Source organism: Gigantopelta aegis, chromosome 4, assembly GCF_016097555.1.
Source record: "Gigantopelta aegis isolate Gae_Host chromosome 4, Gae_host_genome, whole genome shotgun sequence".
NCBI lineage: Eukaryota > Metazoa > Mollusca > Gastropoda > Neomphalida > Peltospiridae > Gigantopelta > Gigantopelta aegis.
In genome coordinates this window covers 90,854,837-90,877,566 of record NC_054702.1, presented here as the reverse complement: position 1 = coordinate 90,877,566, position 22,730 = coordinate 90,854,837, and the positions used below count along the sequence as shown (strand labels likewise).

Sequence of the window (22,730 nt, the reverse complement as noted above, 5' to 3'; positions counted from 1 at the left end):
CGGGATAAACCACATTCAGCAGAACTATCAAGGGATAACCCATACTGCATGAAAAAACTACTTTTAAAAATCATTCTCACCAGCAGTAGGTGTTTGCATGATCAAGACATCTTTTCATGTTGCACTTCAAACCGTCACACTGTTTGATTTTTAAACAACAGTAAATATGTCAGTACAAATATTTCGCTTTATATTTTTTCCATGAAAAATTGCTTTAAAAGCTTTTCTGTTGGTGAAAAAAATATATGGCATTTCACCAGTTTTCTCTTGACTGACGGAATGGGGAGAGGAGGCCATCTTGATAAGTGCTTGTTACACTATCTGCAGGCATCAGAAGGACTCCTGTCACTGGGTGAGATTCATCATGGTGATTGCAACAAGTCAGTTTTCTTCTCCTGGGCCTTCCTGCATTGTTGTGTTAATAATCCTTAGCATTGCCAACATTTGTATTTTAAGCAACTGACAGAAAGAACATAAGTTGATAAATGTTCCCAGTTATATTTTTGAACAATATTTTGAAGATAAGATGTTCGAGAGCATTGATTAATGGCAGCTGACATATGGGGAAGATTATTTCAAAAGGTAATTGCAACCGATTTGACCCAAAGACCCCATGATACTATGTATAGGCTTTCAGCACTATCTGTGTATGGGTGGAATGGGGTTGTAGCAAGTAGTTGATATATTGAATACCTAAAGATATTGATTGTGTAGACAGTTTTTCGCCGTTTCAAATCAGTGCTATTTCAAACACTGTGGTATATTTTTTGTATGCCATCAAAAACTGAATAGTGTGCATATAATGGACCTATACCTGGATTTATTATTAAAAAGGGTAAATTATGTAGTGTTGGTTATGCTATCATGCTGTGACATGCCATCATGCTGTGATGTGCCATCATGCTATAGGTCATATATTTGACAAAAACCTATAAATAAAACAGTATACCAATAGATTATTAAACAGTCAGGCTTTTTTCTTTACTATTCCTTGGGTAATATGCATTGTTGTGTATCGTCCTTTGAATTGTCTATATTTTGCATATGTATGCATGCATACCTCCCTGCATGCGTTACTATTAAAAAGCTTTAAGTACAATAGCTTTTTTCCCCATCATAGATACTGCATATTGAATGAGGCAAGTCTCTCGTAACCTATATTCAGACGGTGTCTGTAGTTCAGACTGGTGGGTATAGATTGAGGGAGACTGTGATAGATTCCTGACAGGAAACTCAAACTGACGTGTGGTCAATAAATCAATAAGAACAACACTATTTGTTACAAGGATGTCAACAGCACACTCCATCTTTCATTATGCTGACAAAAAGGAATTAAAGTGTATTAATTTAGGACTTTTCTAGCTCACTGTTGCTGAAGTGTTATAATATTCAGCATCTACCATTTCCATCTATATAAAAATCCATTGCTTACTGTGTTAATCAAATCTCCCATCATTTATTCAGCATGGAAAGAATATTGTATTAACATCACTCATGTACATTGTGTATCCTAGTCGAGAAACCCACCCTAATGAGGTGATATATAGATAACCTTTTTCACTTATTCACCAATTTATATTTTTATGTACACTGTCCCAGACAGGACTGCACATACCACAGCTTTAATATACCAGTTGTAGTGCAGTTATTGAAAGGGAAATATTCAGTATAACCATTGAATGATAAATATCTTGCTTGATGTGTGGGGTCAGTTTAGGATTGATCCCGATTGATGGACCCATTGAGTTCACCACAACTGGTATATCAATCTAAAGGCCATGGTATATGCTATCCTGTTTGTGGGATAGTGCATATAAAAGATCCCTTTCTGCTAATAGAAAAATGTAGCAGGTTTCCTTTCTAAAAATATATGTGAAAAATTACCAAATGTTTTGACATCCAATAGCTGATGATTAATAAAGCAGTGTGCTCTAGTGGTGTCATCAAAATTACCAAATGTTTAACATCCAATAGGTGATGATAAATAAATCAATGTGCTCATTTTAACAGTGTAACTAACCACTGAGAAGGATTTTTGTCTAAGACCCTGTTGTGTTCCAGATGGATATTTTACTGCTAAACTACATGTACATTCAATTCCCAATGGTAAAACAGTAAAACAATAAACAAGATTCAATCAAAACATCCTCCATTTTCTACTTCTGTTTGTCAGTATAACTTGATATAACAATACAGCTAAAGACTTTACATCTATTTGACAAGGAATACTTCTCAGTTTTGACAAGTTTTGGTTACAAAATCATATCACCATGACAACAACCAAAATATTTTTTTTAGATCAACAATATTTTCTGCTTTATCTTACAAATATCTGGCATTACACTGTTTCCTGGTCACCTTATAAATCTTAAACATTGTAACCAAAGACTTTTTATTGACAAATTGAATAAACACAAAAAGTAAAATTGACGTTTTATTCTTTGAAGTCTGACTGTTTATATGATTATCCTCGTCTCAGTTTTGTGTTATAACATCATGCAAGTTGTTGGGCAGGATGTAGCTCAGTGGTAAAGCATTTGCTTGATGCGTGGTCAGTCTAGGCTATTTCTCATTCCAGCCAGTGCACCACCACTGGTACATTAAAGGCTGCGCTATATGCTATCTTGTCTATGGGATGGTGCATATAAAAGATCCCTTGCTACTAACTGAAAAATGTAGCAGGTTACCTCTCTAAGACTACATGTCAAAATTACCAAATGTTTTGACATCCAATAGCCGATGATTAATAAAGCAATGTGATCTAGTGGTATCATTAAACAAAACAAACTTTAACTTTTTTTCATGCAAGTTGTTAGAAATGTTTAAAGCTCGTGACAGGCATCGTGCTGGGAGGTCTTCGTTTGCTGTGGAGGACAACGAAGTGAATGATTTCCAAACACTGCTGCATAACTGGTGAAGAACTAACTGGAGTTGAGAGATCAATACTGTTTGTAGAGATCTTTTCAAATTCCTCTCCCTTCTTCAAACTGTTTGACTTCGAGTGAAGAAAAGCATCTTGATTTACAAAACAATCTAAACACGTTGTCAACTGCATCTGTCTTTATCAGTCTTGCTGGTTCGAAAGAACTGCCACGAAATGTATACCTCTTTAAAAAGAGAGACTTGTCAAATTCCAAGGCTAACCTTTCAATTGCTTGAATTTTTTTTCTCTGTAGCAGTTTTGCCTCCCATTGTGGATGCTTTAAAAAAGAAACAAACCTGCATGTTCTGAGAATGTATACTCTTCTCTCCTCTCCCTGTATACACAAGTGTACCAGGTGCATGTGTATATACTTTTGGTGTCCATGCATTGCAGGTTGAATGATTTAATGGACTTCTCACAAAGAGGAAAGGATTCAACTGTTTTTAACACAACCTGAGTACAGGTTATCCTACAACTGTTTGGTGTCTTTATTGTTTTAAATTTCTTTATAAATACAAATGAATGTAGCTTTGTGGTTAGAACACTTGCCTTTGGTACCGTAAGTCACAAGATCAATTGCCACTAATGCATGGACAAGGGTTTTTTCATGTCCCAACTATAGTACCCCATAACTATTACATTAAAGACTTGGTAAATACTCAGGGCTTGATGTTAACAAAACTGCTGTAGTTGAGATATGAATTGCAATATGTCATGGGCTTTACTGATGACCTTTTTTACCTTTTTTTTGCTGCTGGATAAATATTATTCATCTTGCCATCAGTTGAACAGATTATTTTTGGTTGCAAAAGTTATTGGTTTAAAATTGCCATAGGCAGGCTCAAAATTGCCTAGGTGAGCATTTTGCCTGTGGTAAAAATTTCCAAAATTGTTGTAGGTAACAAAGTCTTCAGTTCAAGCCCAGTATAGCATACTATCTATGGAGAAGAGCATAACATAAAATAACTCTGCCATTTTTAGTGGCAATATTCCGAGCAGTCGCAGTGGGTTTCTTCTTTTACTCAGCTCTTTGACTAAGTTTCAAAATAATCATATGTTAATGACCAAATAGCCATACCAGTAGTTTAAAATTTGCTAAGGTATTTTTAGACAAATATATCTTTCCTTTCCTTGTTTTGTGAAAAGCTGGAGAACGAATATGATTGTTTTTAGCTATTGACTCCCACGTGCAAAGTGGGAGGTTACAGTGTTTTAACAAGAGGCTAATAACTTCCATTGTTTGGTGGTTCTGAAATGACAACAGTGGCAGGAATCCATGCTCATAATATAAAATATCTCCCAACCCAACACCATGACATTTGATTCATTGTTATCTATGGCCCTTGAGACAGTTGAAGTGTGCAAGAAAAACAAGAAGCACATATCTTTCCTGGTTGTGTCCACATTTTTTGCAGAACATTTCCCCGATGCCTTCATTTATCTGCTTTCTGGTTCAATAGGCGGTCGTACTATGTAACCCAGCAGACTGTGAGGTAATGTGGTGTGGGCTTTAGCTCAGTTGTAGAATTATCTTCCTGGGACGCGATAGGTCACAGGAGCAGATCCCTACGGTAGAGTAGTTGATCTTTTTTTTGCCATTTCAAGCAATGAGTATACAGGGATCAATCCCCATTGGTGGGCCCATTGGGCTAGTTCTCATTCCAGCCAGTGAACCACAACTGGTATATCAAAGGCCATAGTATGTACTATCCTGTCTGTGGGGGGTGAGTGCGTCGTTAAATAAAACACTTCTCTCTCTCTCTCTCCCTGTCTGTGGGATGGTGCATATAAAAGATCCCTTGCTGCTAATCAAAAAGAGTAGCCCATGAAATGGCAATAGTGGATTTCCTCTCTCAATATCTTTTGGTCCTTAACTATATGTCTGACGCCATATAACTGTAAGTAAAACGTGTTGAGTATGTCATTAAATGAAACATTTCCTTCCTTCCACAGTTAGTATATTGCAAGAGTTTCACTCATACCTTTGAGTGTGATAATTAATGTTGACTGCTCATGTAACATCACTGGTGTCTCTCTTGCATCACTGTTCCTCTTGTTTCTGTTGTTTTGTATGATGTTCTTCTTTGGCTAGTGGAATATGAAGTTGTAAATATACTGTAAATCAATAGTGTTGCACCAGGTATGTGTATATATAGGAGAGGACCGTATAAATTACAAATATATATGTATCCAGTCCTTTAGCTCTTTGTCCAATAAAATTTGTTTTCAATCAAACCCATGCCCTTAACCACGATGTTTCAGTCCATCATTATATTTACAAATCAATTTGGGAGAACAGATGGAACTATTTCCTCTTGTACATCCAGGCCTCTAATATGTGCTGTCATGTCAGAACTTGTTTATAAAAGATCTCTTGCTGCTAGCTAGTAATGGCAGCCTTGGGTTTCTTCTCTTACATAGCTGATCTTGTGTTTTGTGTCCTTTAGACCACATTAGTGCAGAAACACAGTGTTCAGTACATTCATGGTTTTGTCATTCAAATTTTTCTCTTCTCATGTTTGGCACTTAATATGCACTGAGGGCTGGATCTAGCTCAGTTGGTAGAGTGCTTGCCTGGGGTGCTTGGGTCACTGGGTCAAATCACCTTGGTGAAACCATTCTCTGATTGACATTTTCCTGTCTCAACTAGTGCTCCTCAACTGGCATATCAAAGGCTGTGGTATGTGTTGTCTTGTCTGTGGGAAAGTGTTAATAAAAAGGTGTTGCAGGTTTGCTCTTTATATTATTATCAAATGTTTGACATCCAATAGCTGATGATTAATAAATCATTCTGCTTTTGTGGTGTTGTTAATTAAACAAAGCAAACTACAACTTGTTCCAGTTATAGTTACTGATTAAATAATGTGCTTGGGTGTATTTACACAAGCATTCTATTCCTATCCTTTGAGGTAATCCAGTGCTGTTCTGTATAGCTTGTACTAATCTGCAGTCATGGTGGACTGGTCGCACAGTCTTTCAACATAAGCCAGCTTAACACAGTTCAGTGTTCAGTGCATCTTCTCTGACATGTCATGTGCCAAACATACATCACAGGTCTTCACATTACACACTTAGTAACTCAGCTGGTGCAACAGTTACTCAATATCACTCCACACTGTAAATGTTCTAATTTTTATATAATTAGCAAACTTTACATGGGATAAAACATGCTTTGATGTTAATTGTGTTAGAATATATGACTAATTAACATCATTTCTATTGCTGGGTTTGTAAAGCGATATCCATCAGGCCTGTATTTATGTAACAATGTTCAAATGAGTTGGTGTGTACTCCGGTTTCAGAAGCAGAAGGTGAAACTGGTTTCCAGTAAATGTTTATTCTACACCATGCTGGTTCCAAGGCTTTGCCTGCTGCTGTGGATTATAGTTTTTTAAACAGGAGCAATAGGAAAACTTGGAAATTAGTGCACACTTGTCAGAAGGTGGCAATCCTGTTTGTCAGTTGTAAATAAGCAGCAATTCATACAGATGTATTTTTAGTTTATTGCTTTTGAAAGTTCATTGATAAAATACTAAATAAATATTTACAAGCATATATACATTACTAGTATATGTATTTTTTTTTAATCATTGTTTATTTTGTTTACTTTGAACATCCATGTGTATATTTATACTGATTTCCATATGCACCATTTTCATTTTTTAAAGTGACTTTCTGAAGTTCAGTTTGGTGTGCATTAGTCCAATAGATTACTAAACCAATATAAAGACAGAAGTACTGGAATATTAATAAGGTCTATGAAGACAGTTTAAGACTCGGGTGTCTGGTGTCAGTTATTGTCCATTTACACATCATCCACCTTTTAGAACTCTTGAAACAATTACTTCTCCAGGGATGGAACATAGCCCAGTGGTAAATCACTCACCCGATGTACAGTCTGTCTGGAATCAATCCCCATTGGTTGGCCCATTGCTTGGCCCATTGGTTGGCCCATTGCTTGGCCCATTGGTTGGCCCATTGCTTGGCCCATTGGTTGGCCCATTGGTTGGCCCATTGCTTGGCCCATTGGGTGGCCCATTGGGTGGCCCATTGGTTGGCCCATTGGTCGGCCCATTGGTCGGCCCATTGGGTGGCCCATTGGGTGGCCCATTGGTCGGCCCATTGGGTGGCCCATTGGTTGGCCCATTGGTCGGCCCATTGGTCGGCCCATTGGTCGGCCCATTGGGTGGCCCATTGGTTGGCCCATTGGGTTATTTCTCATTCCAGCCAATGCACAACAACTGGTGTAACAAATACCTGTCTGTAGGATGGTGCATATAAATCGCTTGCTACTAATGGCAACATCATCAACCCCCCACCCCACCTCCACCCCCACACCCATTACCGACCCTGGTCGGGCTGCTGGTGCTCTCTTGCACCTGCCAGTATGGGGGCTGTCACCTCTCCCACCTACCCCAACCCTTTCCTGTCTTGGACATAGGAGCCTGTGCACTACAACAGCTTGCTCTGAATGTACACATAAACTCCTATGACATGACAATGGAAACATTTAGCAGGTTTTCTCTCTATGTCAGAATTAACACATGTTTGACATCCAGTAGCCGATGATTAATAAATTAATGTGCTCTAGTGGTGTTGTTAAACAAAACAAACATTATCTTTAATTAAATCTCTCTTGGTTGACTGTCTACCATAATTAGCTAGCTGGTCGAGATACACAAGAATATCAACCAGTGGTAGATTAGTGCATCAAGGACTACGTGTATAATGAAGAAAGTTTATCATACTGACTTTAAAAGTATAATACAGACTGTAAAAGTATAGTACAGACCTGAAGCTGTGAGTGGATATAAATTAATTTCTACTTGGCAAAACACAGATTAGGTTCTTAATTTGTGAATAATAAATAACAACAGAAAAAAATAGCATGCTTTGTTTATTAGTACATGTGTAAATGTTATCTCAGTTATTTGACATTAAAGGAAAGACAACTCGGTAACTGAATGTTGCAATTCATATTTTTACTCTTATTGGCAAGTTTTTATCCACATACAATATGTATTTCCAGAAAAATGTTCTGCTAAACTAATTTTCTGTGCTATTTACTAAACAACAAGCTCCATTTCCTATTTGTATCTCACATTGTGCTTACCGTAGTACTGGAATTATCTAATCATCTGAGATATGTGTGTTAAATGGCATATCTTCCTGATATATAGGTATTATTCTGATATTACAGTATTGTTTGTTTTGTGTAAGAATGTCTTCATTAACCGTGCTTCAGTCATATCGTATCTCGCATCACATGTCCATATTTTGTAAGAAATATTTATTGACAAAGAGTATATTTCATTACCAAGCTCGGGTGTTCCTACAAACATTTCCCCCTCTAGCAATAATATTTACAGAACTGTTTTTTTCCTCTTTTTCTGACAGCCAAAATAGAGCATGAAGTTACAGGCTTTCATTCTTTTACAAAAGAAGTAATTTTAAAATGTATTTCTTACATTGCAAAGTGGGTCTAAAAATCCTAGAATATACATCTATTCTGAATTAGCAACATTAGTGTGTATATTAGCCAATGATATTATGTCTGACATTCATGAGAAATGCTATTAGTGATATGTCTAGCTTTTACAACAAAGAAATGAGTATTGGAAATGTTAGGCATTATGTGATTGAAACAACATGATACGTTCAAAACATTATTCAACATTAATTAAAACAGCAACAACACTATAGATATCATCAGGGGTTGAAATTAAGCTGTGACTCACCAGATATGAATGGGTCTAATTTGTCAAACAAAGACGACTACATGATTGAAGGTTAGATACAAGTTATCTTACAACACATTGTTTCAAAACATCATCAAAAAGCAGATTTAACAGACATTTTAAAGTGAAGTAGAAATTGGTTTTGGTAGTGTTAATTTCAGTGGGTGGCTTGGCTTTGACTTGTAGGTTAACACCATGCAATAGCCCACCCAGTGTCTTTAAATCGATCACCAACATATAGGTAGGCATTGGGGGGTTTGCAGGAGTATACTGCCCCCAACTGTGAAGATAATACATTACTCTAGCCCCCACCACTGTTGAAAGCCAATTTATTATACAGCTGGCACCTCATTGCTGGCATCTTCCAATACTTATGGTGTTCTCTTCAATGGATGTGTAAGAAATGTCCCTTCTACACAGAACTACAAGTATTTTAATCTGTATAAAGTACCTGAAGAAGATGATGGCTACCTAATAAAAGCCTTGGCAGCTGATTTGTGTAATACTTCTGGACATTGTCTGAAGAAATTGGATTAATTTTGTAATTTTAAGACTTCATTATCTTCTTTTTTTCTTTCAGAGCTGCTCAGAAACTAAGTAGGAAGAAGAAGCGACATCAACCTCCCGATCCCGAACCTCCGCCTTTTCCGACGAGTTTCTGTGAAGTGATCCGCCTCAACCCCCCACCTGCACCACCATGCTTGTTCCGATGCAATGGTCGCCTTACCAATCCTGGACTGGGCAAGGTAAGCTTATCAATTTGTCATTAATGAAAAGTATATTTTACAACATTTATTTTGGACTGTATTGGACAAATATACTAAGATATCCTTTGAACTGTTGTTTATAAAACTATGAGTTCAGATATGCAAGTTGTTTTTAAATCATTGGTGGACTATTAACTTTCCAGGATGTGGAATGCAAAAAAAAGGGAAATAACTGTACCAAGACTTTTGCCTTCTGTTCAGCAACTCACAGAATCAAGGACAAAACTCTGATAGACATAACCCCAATGGACAAAACAAGCTAGGTGAATTTTAGGAAAATAACTGGACATTGTCATCAGTTTCTGTTGTCCAACATCATTTAAAATAAGTTTTGATAAGCTGGTGATCACATGGGCTATTAAAATGGAATACGCCTTTGCTATCTGCCGGTGTGTGTTATCTGGATTTTCTAATGGCATACATTATGAAAATTACAGCCAATTTGGCCCTATCAGTGCTACCTAATGATACTAAATTACAGACACAACAAGGCTTCCCTTGTCCCTGTGGGAGTGAGACAGGCTGTAAGTTATGCAATATTACACCCAAGGACGTGTGCTGTGCTCCTTTTCCCCTTTGATGATGTTTATGACCCTCTTGAACCAAACTTCCATAAGGTCTGGAGCGTTACATAATTCACACAGGTCAACTTAGCTGCTTTTCATCTTTCAAGAGTACCCAAAGTGCTTCATACTGTAAATTTATTCCTTTAAAAAAAAAAAAAAAAAAAAAAAAAAAAAATCCAGATGTTTTCTTTATTATGCCACACAAAATGAATTAACTGCCCAATGTTTACTTTACCATATGCACAACAAGGTTATATATCCTTTATTTAAAATAATAAAAAAGAGGGGAAATCTTGAAGTATTTCCGGTAATTTAAGGTGTTCATTGTTCTGCAAGAGCTGTGTACAGTTTCTTTCAAGACCACTGCTAAAGATGGTAACGCTGACTTGGTGTAATGGAGCATGGGAACTGTTTAAGATTTTTATTGGCAAGGGTGGATTTTTTTCGTCACACGTAATATGAAGGTTTCTGCATGAGCTGTTTCTGATGGTGGTTGATCTATAGGGTTTTTTCTTATGGCTTATTGGCAAGGAAATGCAGAGTGCCACTATAGGTCATTACATCCAAGTCATCAATTATCTTTTTGTTGCCTCGTCAGTGGTTTTAATACTTTTTTATGGTCTTATTTTGCCTTCAATGTGAGACAAGGTGCTTGCTCAGATGGAATTCAATTCTGGTGGGGAGTTTTCCGTTTGTGAGGAAAATGTGCAAGTTGGAGTTTTATTACAAAGCATCGCATATTGCCCTGTCATTGTGGCATAACAAATGGTAATAAACGTTGTAATATACATATTTCTTGAAATGAATTATTCATTGCTCTTGTTTTCATATTTCGTGCTGAGTCTAGTTATTTTATATAATAAAAAAATAAAGGCAAAATAATATTAAAAATTAAACAATGGTGCTTCACAAACATTCCCAAACACAGAGTCACATCCAACTACCTGCATTAAACAGTTTAATTACTGCTTTATACACATTTCATTAGTGTTGCTATATGGTATGTATATATATATATATATGAAATAACATTTGTTGCTAACAGAAAGTTAGTGATAGACTTCTTTCAAACTCAGTAGCATATGCCCTCTTGTTCAATATGGATTTTCACCACAACTTAAAATTCCATTTGTAAACAGCATTGTATAATAACCTTATAATATGCATGCAATATTACAGAAGTATTATGTGTATTATTGCACTGTTAGGTTAGGGCTATACATATTTAGTAACCTGATATTTAAATTATTATTATTATTATACAATGAAGCCCCTTGAATCCAGACCCTCTGTAAACCAGAATTCCCCCAAAACCAGACATTTTTCACAGTCCCTAAACTGGATACACCTTATGACTGGCCTTTTTTTTTTTACATGCCCATCTTAGATGGGCCATATTATTATATGGCATAGTTCATCCATCCATCCATCCATACATCCATCCATCCATCCATCCATCCATCTGTCTGTAATTTGTGATAGCCTTGGTTCTGTGTATGATTACTTTTCTTAGTCTGTTGTAATTTGTGATATTTGATTACTTTTCTTCCTCTGTATACATGTAATTTGTGATGGTCATGGTTCTGTACATGTTTCTTCATGATGGCTCCACAACTGTTCTTGTCCATCAGTCATGCTCTGCCATGTCTTCATATTGCTGCGTCTGTTTGGACAATTTCCAGCACCATGCTAGTTTACTTGCTTCTAATTTATGTCCCCATTTCCAGATTTTGACTTTCCACTTGAGGAGTTTCCAGTCGTTAATTTTGACTTGATTCGTAAAACTGCTCTTAACTTGCAGCTCGGCTAACCCCAGATAATCTTCCAATCAGCATTTCCGGCTGCATGGTAATTACCAGTTTCTTTTATGGTTGTCCACGGTCAACTGTGGAGGTTGTTAAACACTGAGCTGAGATAAATTAATGCACCAACTATTGAGCATCAAATCAATTTGATCAGAACATTTATATCACTGGGCAGTGTTTTTTTCCCCTAGTGCTCATCAAGTAGTTTCCTTGTTGCATGCAAGAAGATAGAGGAATGCAGATTTTCGAACAGTCAATATTAATTTAAGAGAATTTTTTGTCAAATAATGGTTTATTGGGAAGGCAATTTACACAAAATTTAACGAACCAAATATTTCCTTTCCAGAGCTGCAAATTTTTTGTAACTTCTTGAAATTGTATTAGTACATATTTACTAAATCAGTTTATCCTAATTAAAATTATAGAAAATCAAAACTGACAATACACATTGACATACATGTAGTATGATAACTATTGTTAAAAAAAACTTATTTTCTCTCCATCTTTCAAAGTCTATTTTTCATATGTATTTTTACAATCATTTAGTATTTTTCTTTTTAATCTCAGTGATTGTTTTTAAATTCATTCTTCTCCTTATGGTGTCAGTAGTAAGTTGATAAAATGTTGATTAAGAACATTCTGTAGTTTTAGACAGAGACTTTATTTTATTCATTAAGCAAACATCAAATCAAATCAGCACAGTTTACGGAATCAGAACTGATAAATTCAGTACATTATTACTTTACTAAAGTGAAGAACCTTCAACAACACATTACCATCTGAGTGAGCCTGTAGACATCACCAGCTCTTCCCTATCCTAATTGGTTGTGTCAGATGTTGCATAACACAAACAGACTGGTTGGCATAAGAGAGCTGCTAGGTGGCGCTTGATGCTCTAATTGAACAGTGACAACTGGTTCCTCTAATTGAAGAAGCTACACTTGCTAATGTGATGATCATTCAATTAGTTCCGTAACCAATCATGGGCACTTGATGACCGGTAGCTGTGGTCTGGAGACTGTCCAGAATTGTGGCTCCAGCAATGACAGGAATACAGGGATTACTGAAACAAAACCCATCAGCAGCACAGTTGTTAAGCCATTGGGGATAAAGCTAATAGGTACTGGGTTCATATCTCAATAAGGGCCCTGGGCTTCAATGTAAATGGAGCAATTAGCCTGAGGAGGTGTTAGATACGATAACGTAGCGCTGCCATCGACATGGTCTTCTGAGACATAGGCCAAGGTTTCTGTTACAATACCGTAACAAGGGGAGTTGTGAGGTCGTATTAACCTACATGTATAGCTTCTTTTGCACTAATCACCAGAAAAGAAAATAGCACGAGATAGTGTAGGGTCATATTATACTAACTTGTTTTTCACTGATCACTGACCACTGTCTTTAATTGGACAGATAGCTGAAGATGTCCAGAACAGCAAGCTTGGGCCTAATTTAATATAAAGAAAACATAAATTACTGTGAAATGAATAAAATTTCCATCTCACTTGTGGATCACCATTCTTGGATATACTAATATGCTTAGTGAGATTTCATTATGTGATTTGGGTCCATAGTTTATCCATTAATCATATATTAATGTCAATAAATTTGAGAAAACCTAGCTGACTGTCATCTATATTGAAAAATAAATTTATAACTTTGTTTTGTCTATCAATAAAAAATAATAATTAGTTTTCTAATTCGGAATTAGATATCAGATTTGTCTTATGAATATCTATTTGAAAGTTGAAATGTTGCTCAATAATTCTAGTATTACCGTAACTAAATAGATTAGTAGCAGTCAAATGTGATTACAAAAGCTGATGATTAATACAGTTATAATTTATATGGTGGCTGAAAAGTATTTTTCTTTAGGTCATCTATTACAGTACCTATCTGTGGCCTGTTTCAATTATAAAGGTCTTTCTTGTTCTTTGCTTATATACTTTGTCTGTCTTATATGATTTGTGAAATTAAATAATTGTCTCACCATTACAAAGTGAAAATGTGAGATGTAGGTACCAGTGTTACTTTTCTAACATTGGCAACAGCATCAACTTTAGCATTTAGCTCAATATTATAGGTTTGCATTTAACTATAAGTCCTGCATCAATAAAACTTGGTTTATAGAAACTTCTGTGAATGTTTATCTCAATGCATGTTGAAACAAATTGAAATTTATTAAATTAAAATTTTAATAAAATTTTTAATTGAATTTGTTTTAAAGTTTAATTTTTTGAAGTTTTGTTTTAAACATGCATTGAGATGAACATTTATGGAAGCATTTGTCATCAACATTAAATAACTTCATGGTAGGCCAAATATTTAATTCCACAGAATTCTTTCTTTCTTTTTTCATTCTTTTAGCATGTACATGTAGTAACAACCTGTAATAGTAAATTCAATGTTAATTAGTATTAATTCCTATATGGCTCAAGATTCTTCAGTTTGATCCGTTTTGGAGGTTTTAGTGGTGCATATACATAGAATCTTTTCAGCTTTGCCTTTTCATTGTCAACTTTTCATTGTACATATTTACTAAATCAGTTTATCCTAATTAAAATTATAGAAAATCAAAACTGACAATACACATTGACATACATGTAGTATGATAACTATTGTTAAAAAAAACTTATTTTCTCTCCATCTTTCAAAGTCTATTTTTCATATGTATTTTTACAATCATTTAGTATTTTTCTTTTTAATCTCAGTGATTGTTTTTAAATTCATTCTTCTCCTTATGGTGTCAGTAGTAAGTTGATAAAATGTTGATTAAGAACATTCTGTAGTTTTAGACAGAGACTTTATTTTATTCATTAAGCAAACATCAAATCAAATCAGCACAGTTTACGGAATCAGAACTGATAAATTCAGTACATTATTACTTTACTAAAGTGAAGAACCTTCAACAACACATTACCATCTGAGTGAGCCTGTAGACATCACCAGCTCTTCCCTATCCTAATTGGTTGTGTCAGATGTTGCATAACACAAACAGACTGGTTGGCATAAGAGAGCTGCTAGGTGGCGCTTGATGCTCTAATTGAACAGTGACAACTGGTTCCTCTAATTGAAGAAGCTACACTTGCTAATGTGATGATCATTCAATTAGTTCCGTAACCAATCATGGGCACTTGATGACCGGTAGCTGTGGTCTGGAGACTGTCCAGAATTGTGGCTCCAGCAATGACAGGAATACAGGGATTACTGAAACAAAACCCATCAGCAGCACAGTTGTTAAGCCATTGGGGATAAAGCTAATAGGTACTGGGTTCATATCTCAATAAGGGCCCTGGGCTTCAATGTAAATGGAGCAATTAGCCTGAGGAGGTGTTAGATACGATAACGTAGCGCTGCCATCGACATGGTCTTCTGAGACATAGGCCAAGGTTTCTGTTACAATACCGTAACAAGGGGAGTTGTGAGGTCGTATTAACCTACATGTATAGCTTCTTTTGCACTAATCACCAGAAAAGAAAATAGCACGAGATAGTGTAGGGTCATATTATACTAACTTGTTTTTCACTGATCACTGACCACTGTCTTTAATTGGACAGATAGCTGAAGATGTCCAGAACAGCAAGCTTGGGCCTAATTTAATATAAAGAAAACATAAATTACTGTGAAATGAATAAAATTTCCATCTCACTTGTGGATCACCATTCTTGGATATACTAATATGCTTAGTGAGATTTCATTATGTGATTTGGGTCCATAGTTTATCCATTAATCATATATTAATGTCAATAAATTTGAGAAAACCTAGCTGACTGTCATCTATATTGAAAAATAAATTTATAACTTTGTTTTGTCTATCAATAAAAAATAATAATTAGTTTTCTAATTCGGAATTAGATATCAGATTTGTCTTATGAATATCTATTTGAAAGTTGAAATGTTGCTCAATAATTCTAGTATTACCGTAACTAAATAGATTAGTAGCAGTCAAATGTGATTACAAAAGCTGATGATTAATACAGTTATAATTTATATGGTGGCTGAAAAGTATTTTTCTTTAGGTCATCTATTACAGTACCTATCTGTGGCCTGTTTCAATTATAAAGGTCTTTCTTGTTCTTTGCTTATATACTTTGTCTGTCTTATATGATTTGTGAAATTAAATAATTGTCTCACCATTACAAAGTGAAAATGTGAGATGTAGGTACCAGTGTTACTTTTCTAACATTGGCAACAGCATCAACTTTAGCATTTAGCTCAATATTATAGGTTTGCATTTAACTATAAGTCCTGCATCAATAAAACTTGGTTTATAGAAACTTCTGTGAATGTTTATCTCAATGCATGTTGAAACAAATTGAAATTTATTAAATTAAAATTTTAATAAAATTTTTAATTGAATTTGTTTTAAAGTTTAATTTTTTGAAGTTTTGTTTTAAACATGCATTGAGATGAACATTTATGGAAGCATTTGTCATCAACATTAAATAACTTCATGGTAGGCCAAATATTTAATTCCACAGAATTCTTTCTTTCTTTTTTCATTCTTTTAGCATGTACATGTAGTAACAACCTGTAATAGTAAATTCAATGTTAATTAGTATTAATTCCTATATGGCTCAAGATTCTTCAGTTTGATCCGTTTTGGAGGTTTTAGTGGTGCATATACATAGAATCTTTTCAGCTTTGCCTTTTCATTGTCATCTACTTTTTATCCAAATTGTCCAAATTTACAATCACATATATCACACACACACGATGCAATTACTTTTAATGTGTGCATGAATCTTATACACGTGTGCCTTGCTGATTCAGCTGCATGTATGATTTGTTGCAGTGATCATTTACCGAAAACCCGATGGCTTGTTTCGCAGTTCAGTTGAGCTGGACACCGTCTGTTTGTTACGGCATTCCTCCGAGGAATCGAGAAGTCACTGATTTGGTCCTGTTGCACCACATATCAGCCTCGTGTTTGATTTATTGACCCGAGGCTGCCACACAATGGCCGAGATGTGGAGAGGCTTGTTTCACAGATTTAACTAATGCCGTTTTGAAAGTGATATGCTTTTCGCACATATCAGGACTTCAGAATTTTTCATGAATGATTTATTTGCCGAGAATGACAATATTTTTAGGGAAGATGGTCTAAATACCATTCCTCATTGTCTGTCACTTGATTAGCACTTGTTTAAAAACACATTTGTCTTGACAGCTTGTCACTGCTGGAATCTGATAACCTATCCGGCAGGGTCATAAAACATCATCTGACCATGTTTATGCAAATATTTTGCAGTAAAACAAAAAAAAAAAGTTTTTCATCAAGATAATGTAACCTCATAAATACATTACATCATGATTTGTTGTGACAGTTTCGTAGTAAACGCCCAGAGAGCTATTTGATTTAATCACTGAAATTTGTAACTTTGTTGTTTGCGTAAAGTATAATGTTGGATTTGATACCTGAAATGTAACATTTATAAGTGCAGTATAGGGTCACAGTTTTAAAATACTAGAAAAGCTGAGTTTAATGACTCAGAATGCACCAAAGAAATTCTGTGATTTTATATTTACTGTATATTTATATATATAATATTTTATAATATATATATATATATATATATATATATATATATATATATATATATATATATATATATATATATATATATATATATATATATATATATATATATATATATATATATACATACATATATATATATATATACATACATATATATATATATATATACATACATATATATATATATATATATATATATGTATATATATATATATATATCTATATATATATATATATATATATACGTATATATTAATCTCAAGGTTGTTGCTTTTGGCATTCTATTACTTAAACTAATCATTATTTGGATTTATGCCACACCCACACCTACCCATTTTAGAATTATCTCCAAGTGGTCCTAAATATCTATATAATATGCAAGACCGTTTGAACAGCTTTCAATTGTTCTGGCTGTTTCTCCACTTTTAATTTGTATTAATATTTTTTTGGCCTCTGCTAATAAGAGTTTGTTATCTACATGGCAGTCCTCTGCTAATGAGGGCTGGCTATCTACATGGCAGTCCTCTCTGCTAATGAGGGCTGGCTATCTACATGGCAGTCCTCTCTGCTAATGAGGGCTGGCTATCTACATGGTAGTCCTCTGCTAATGAGGGCTGGCTATCTACATGGCAGTCCTCTCTGCTAATGAGGGCTGGCTATCTACATGGCAGTTCTCTGCTGAGTGCTGGCTATCTACATGGCAGTCCTATCTCATTTAAAGTGTCCCGTGCTAAGCATGGCTTACATCTAGTAACAATGTAAGATGGTAATATTATTTTACTTCATAGCCACACACCATTTAAAGTGTCCCGTGCTAAGCTTGGCTTACATCTAGTAACAATGTAAGATGGTAATATTATTTTACTTCATAGCCACACACCATTTAAAGTGTCCCGTGCTAAGCTTGGCTTACATCTAGTAACAATGTAAGATGGTAATATTATTTTACTTCATAGCCACACACCATTTAAAGTGTCCCGTGCTAAGCTTGGCTTACATCTAGTAACAATGTAAGATGGTAATATTATTTTACTTCATAGTCACAGGTCACAGGATATAGCCCAGTGGTAAAGCTCTCTCTTGATGTGCGGTTGGTCTAGGGTCAATCCGTTGGGCTATTTCTTGTTCCAGCCAGTGCACCACAACTGGTAAATCAAAGGCTGTGATATGTACTATCCTGTCTGTGGGATGGTGCATATAAAAGATCCCTTGCAACTAATGGAAAAATATAGAGGGTTTCCTTTCTAAGACTAAATGTCAGAATTATCAAATGTTTGACATCCAATAGGCGATGATTGGTAAATCAGTGTGTTCTAGTCATGTTGTATCGTTAAACAAAACAAACTTTTTTATAGCCACAATATTGATGAGATAAAATGTAGCACTAACCAGTTTTCAAATATAATTGTAAATGCCAGGGCTACATGTAGCTCTGGCTGAACAGAATACTTTGCCAACTTATCTATTTAAAAAAAATCAAAATAAAATTTGTCAAATGTTTAGAAAATTTGCAAGTGGTGAATTTGGTGAGTGCCAGAGCTAGCCCTCTATACTATATTTAATACAAACTGAAGTTATAAAATATATATGAATTGGCACTCATATAATATTCTGTGTGGTTAATCAAAGCAGAAGGAAAACTTTACCATATAGAATATGTTTGTTACCTGACACCATGTATTATAAAAACATTGTTACTGGACACTTTACCATATAGAATATGTTTGTTACCTGACACCATGTATTATAAAAACATTGTTACTGGACACTTTACCATATAGAATATGTTTGTTACCTGACACCATGTATTATAAAAACATTGTTACTGGACACTTTACCATATAGAATATGTTTGTTACCTGACACTATGTATTATAAAAACATTGTTACCGGACACAGTCTGTTATCAGACCATGGGGAAATGTGAATGTGGCACACCTTGCATGTGAAATATAGTGCCTGTCAATCAAGTATTTTACAGGTAAATTAATCAAGCATTCACAGGGAAATTGATTACTGCTGGGATGCTGTGTGTTAAGTATTTCACCTTGCAGGAATTCTGCATTAATTATTCATGATTATTTAACGAGATGAGTAGCATTCGGATACCTGCATCATGCTTAATCAGTTAGTGGTATTAGTAAACGTGACAACTTATTGTGTTATCGGGTTATAGTATTTCAAATGAACATGGTCGATTTGTTGCTATGGTATGTTGGCCAGGTTTGATGTGTTAGATTACATAATTAGATTATTAACCACAGCAATTGTTTGTCATAGCAACAATCTAAAATAATGCAGTTTGATTGGCCAGAATTAACTACTGGAGGGCCTTAAAGGGATATACCCGAGTTTTTAAAAAGCATGTTCATATAAGAAGTAATAGTTAATGAGACAAGCTCTTTATTGTTGATGGTATTTCCCTGTTTAAACATCACAATCTTTAGCTTCTCTCTGTTATAACCATATCCAAATGTGTGTTGCAGGTTTGTAGATTAACTAAACTTAGTGTCCAGTTTTACAGGCTGAAACTAGGGTCTGCGCCTTTAATTCTAGATTTCATATTACTCTTTCAGCACTGGGGAATTGTAATTCAAATCTTTGCTTATCATTTGTATCTTTACTGAGGAAGATTTTATGTTTGCTGTGTGTCGTGGGTATATATCATTGTTATAAATGTGGCAGTTCATGCAAAAATAACATGTATTAAAACAAAGATGCTGAACTCAGGGTTGTTCTAAACATGATTACATGGTTGTGGAGGGATCGATCCAACTTGCAGAAAATATTTTCCAATGTCCACCACAAATAAAATAAAGTAAAATAAAACAAAACAAAATAAAGCAAAAATAAATTAAGAGAAAATAAATATAATATATTACTTTTTAAGTGATTGCATCTACCATCAAGCCATATTCAGCTCTAAATCTCTACAATCCTGCAATCAATGTCTGAAATTGTTCTTACAAAAGGATCTGCTGGTATATTAAATTAAATAGGTGTATTTTTATGAAAAACAAAACAAGAGCTTAGATCTTTTGAGATCAAGATTTTTGAAAAAGTGGTATGGTTCAGAAACTACACACACACACATCATGATCATGCATGTATGCAAGGTAACAGTAACACACAATCCACACGATGTCAAGCATTTAAAAACTATGGATCTAAAATCATGTTTGTTCACAATATTTTAACTTGCCTTAAAACCTTAAAAATAATCATTGCAAAGCAAACCATGTTGCATTGTTTAGAGTTTTAAAAATAACTTTTGTCATCGTTTGTAAAAAAAACATTGAAATTGTCAAACTATTATTGAAGAAACATTTGCCTAATTGATAACAGTTGTTTGTAAGCTGCCAGACGTGACTCAAAGCATGTCCAGGATGACCCATTTATACAGACCATCATTATCTATCAATTAATTGTATCATTTGAGGTGATCTCTTTGATCTAGTGCACAGGTATCCTTGGTAGATGCATTCTGATGGAGTTGTCATGTATAATTCATGTTTATGTGAAGTGAGACATGAGTCACCATTTTTTCTGACATCTTCATTGGTCTACCGAGTATTTGGCAGAAAGCGAAACGGCACTTAAACATTGCCAAAAGGCATAATTTAAAAAGATCTCTCATGAAAGGCCGATCATAAAAACCCAAGGGCTTGACTCAACAGTTATTGCTAAAGCATGGAGTAAAGTTAAGTGACAAGATTCTATTCTATGATGAACCGGAGTCTTTTCGCTGTGGGATCATCTCCCCAAGGGCCAATTAATTTGTCACAAACAATTCAATTCAGGGCTAATTTGTTCAGCGGCGTACAAAGGAACAAATGCCACAGTCTTAAACTGTTAGGGAATGTTGCATGACAAACGTCTCAGTGCTGCTCCCAGGATTCAGATAGTTATTGTAGGACTAATCTGGTCATTATCTCCACACTGGTGAGTCTTTCAGGGGACATAATCTGATTCCAGCCATAATCCACACAATCTGTGGGAGCCTGGCTTCCTGCATGGCTATCCGTCTACTTGAAGAAAAGCAGGAATTTAAAATAACTGTAGAGTACCAGCCTAAGATCGCAGAGGTTGCAGGATCAAATCCCCATAGCAAACCATTTAATTTTTTCTGTAGATGTTTTAAAGACCATGGTTTGTTATGGTCTAGATTATGTCTCAATTATTATGTTTTATATTTAGGAGCATATTAACCAATTTGGCAGACCGACATTGAAAACCATTCATTAACTTACCTTTCTTCCAAAATGAAAATGCTTTCTGCTGTCATAGAATGGTTCTTATTTTAGATATTAAACACATTAACAAACTTGCATTGATGGCATGGGTGGCAGGCACAGCTGTTAATTTATAGGTGGAAGGAATTTTAAAAACACTTTTTGATGTTTTTTGTTTTTTTAAAGTATAATTAATATATTAAAGCATGGTTCATTGTCTACTGTGTGATTTTCTTGTGTCTGTACTTCATCTGCAATGTATTGGAGATCTTGAGCGAATATGTCAAATAGTCTTTTTAGACCAAATATGTCTAAAACATAAACAATATAATAATTTTTCTCTTATTAGATGTTCACAAAGACAATAAAGTTTTGCCAGTCTACTGATAAAATAGAATAAAAAATGGTGTCATCCTGAACAAAACAATGCATCTTTTATGATTGTTAATATGTTTGCAATAACATCATAGATGTAAATTAAGCAATAAATCAATGCATTGATGTTTGTTGTAAACTTAATATGATCAAACCAGAATTTATAGACAAATAATTGCATTTCCCCCAAAACCATGAGTTTTCTTTGGGTTTTTTAAAAGCATAAATATTTTCATTCAAAATTATTTTCTTGTATCACATTTGTCAAAATGTTAATTGTATTAAGTCCCAAAAGATCCTTTTAAAAAAGTTTACAGCTATATGATTTATTTGAGTAGAAATTGTGGTTAAATTATCATTTGTTGCTAGAAATATAATCAGACTTAGAGCATACTCCCCAGCGGAGAGGAATCCAGTGTGTGGAATAGTCCCATCTATATAACAGTCTTCTTGTCTCTGATTCTCTAACCTGATGAATGCTTCTGATCTTGTCCTTTGTGAATTCCTCCATTCAGTCCGTGCACCAGGCCTGTGCTGATATTGCAGGCTTCTCTACAATCATCAGAACTGTTTTCTTTCCTCTCAGTCAACTTGAAAATTAGATTTTCTCCCAGCCTGGCTTTCGGGGCAACTTGCTAGCAAATGTAAATAGATTCCACGTGAGGGATAACTTTGTCATGCTGCTCTATTCAGAATTGCGGAATGGTGAAACATTGACCATACATTGTGATTGCAGTGAATTAAGCAGATTACACTCTAAGATCTAGCTTTAATGATTGCTT

The 22,730-nt window shown here is 34.9% G+C and overlaps 1 protein-coding gene across 1 annotated transcript in view; it reads left to right on the top strand.

Annotated features, from left to right (window-relative positions):
- The window catches only part of LOC121371399 (kinesin-like protein KIF26B), a 217,361-nt gene that overhangs the window by 121,014 nt on the left and 73,617 nt on the right, over positions 1-22,730 (top strand). The window contains exon 7 of the mRNA XM_041497266.1: positions 9,242-9,407. Coding sequence (XP_041353200.1) covers positions 9,242-9,407 — 166 coding nt within the window. The remainder of the gene's footprint in view (positions 1-9,241; positions 9,408-22,730) is intronic.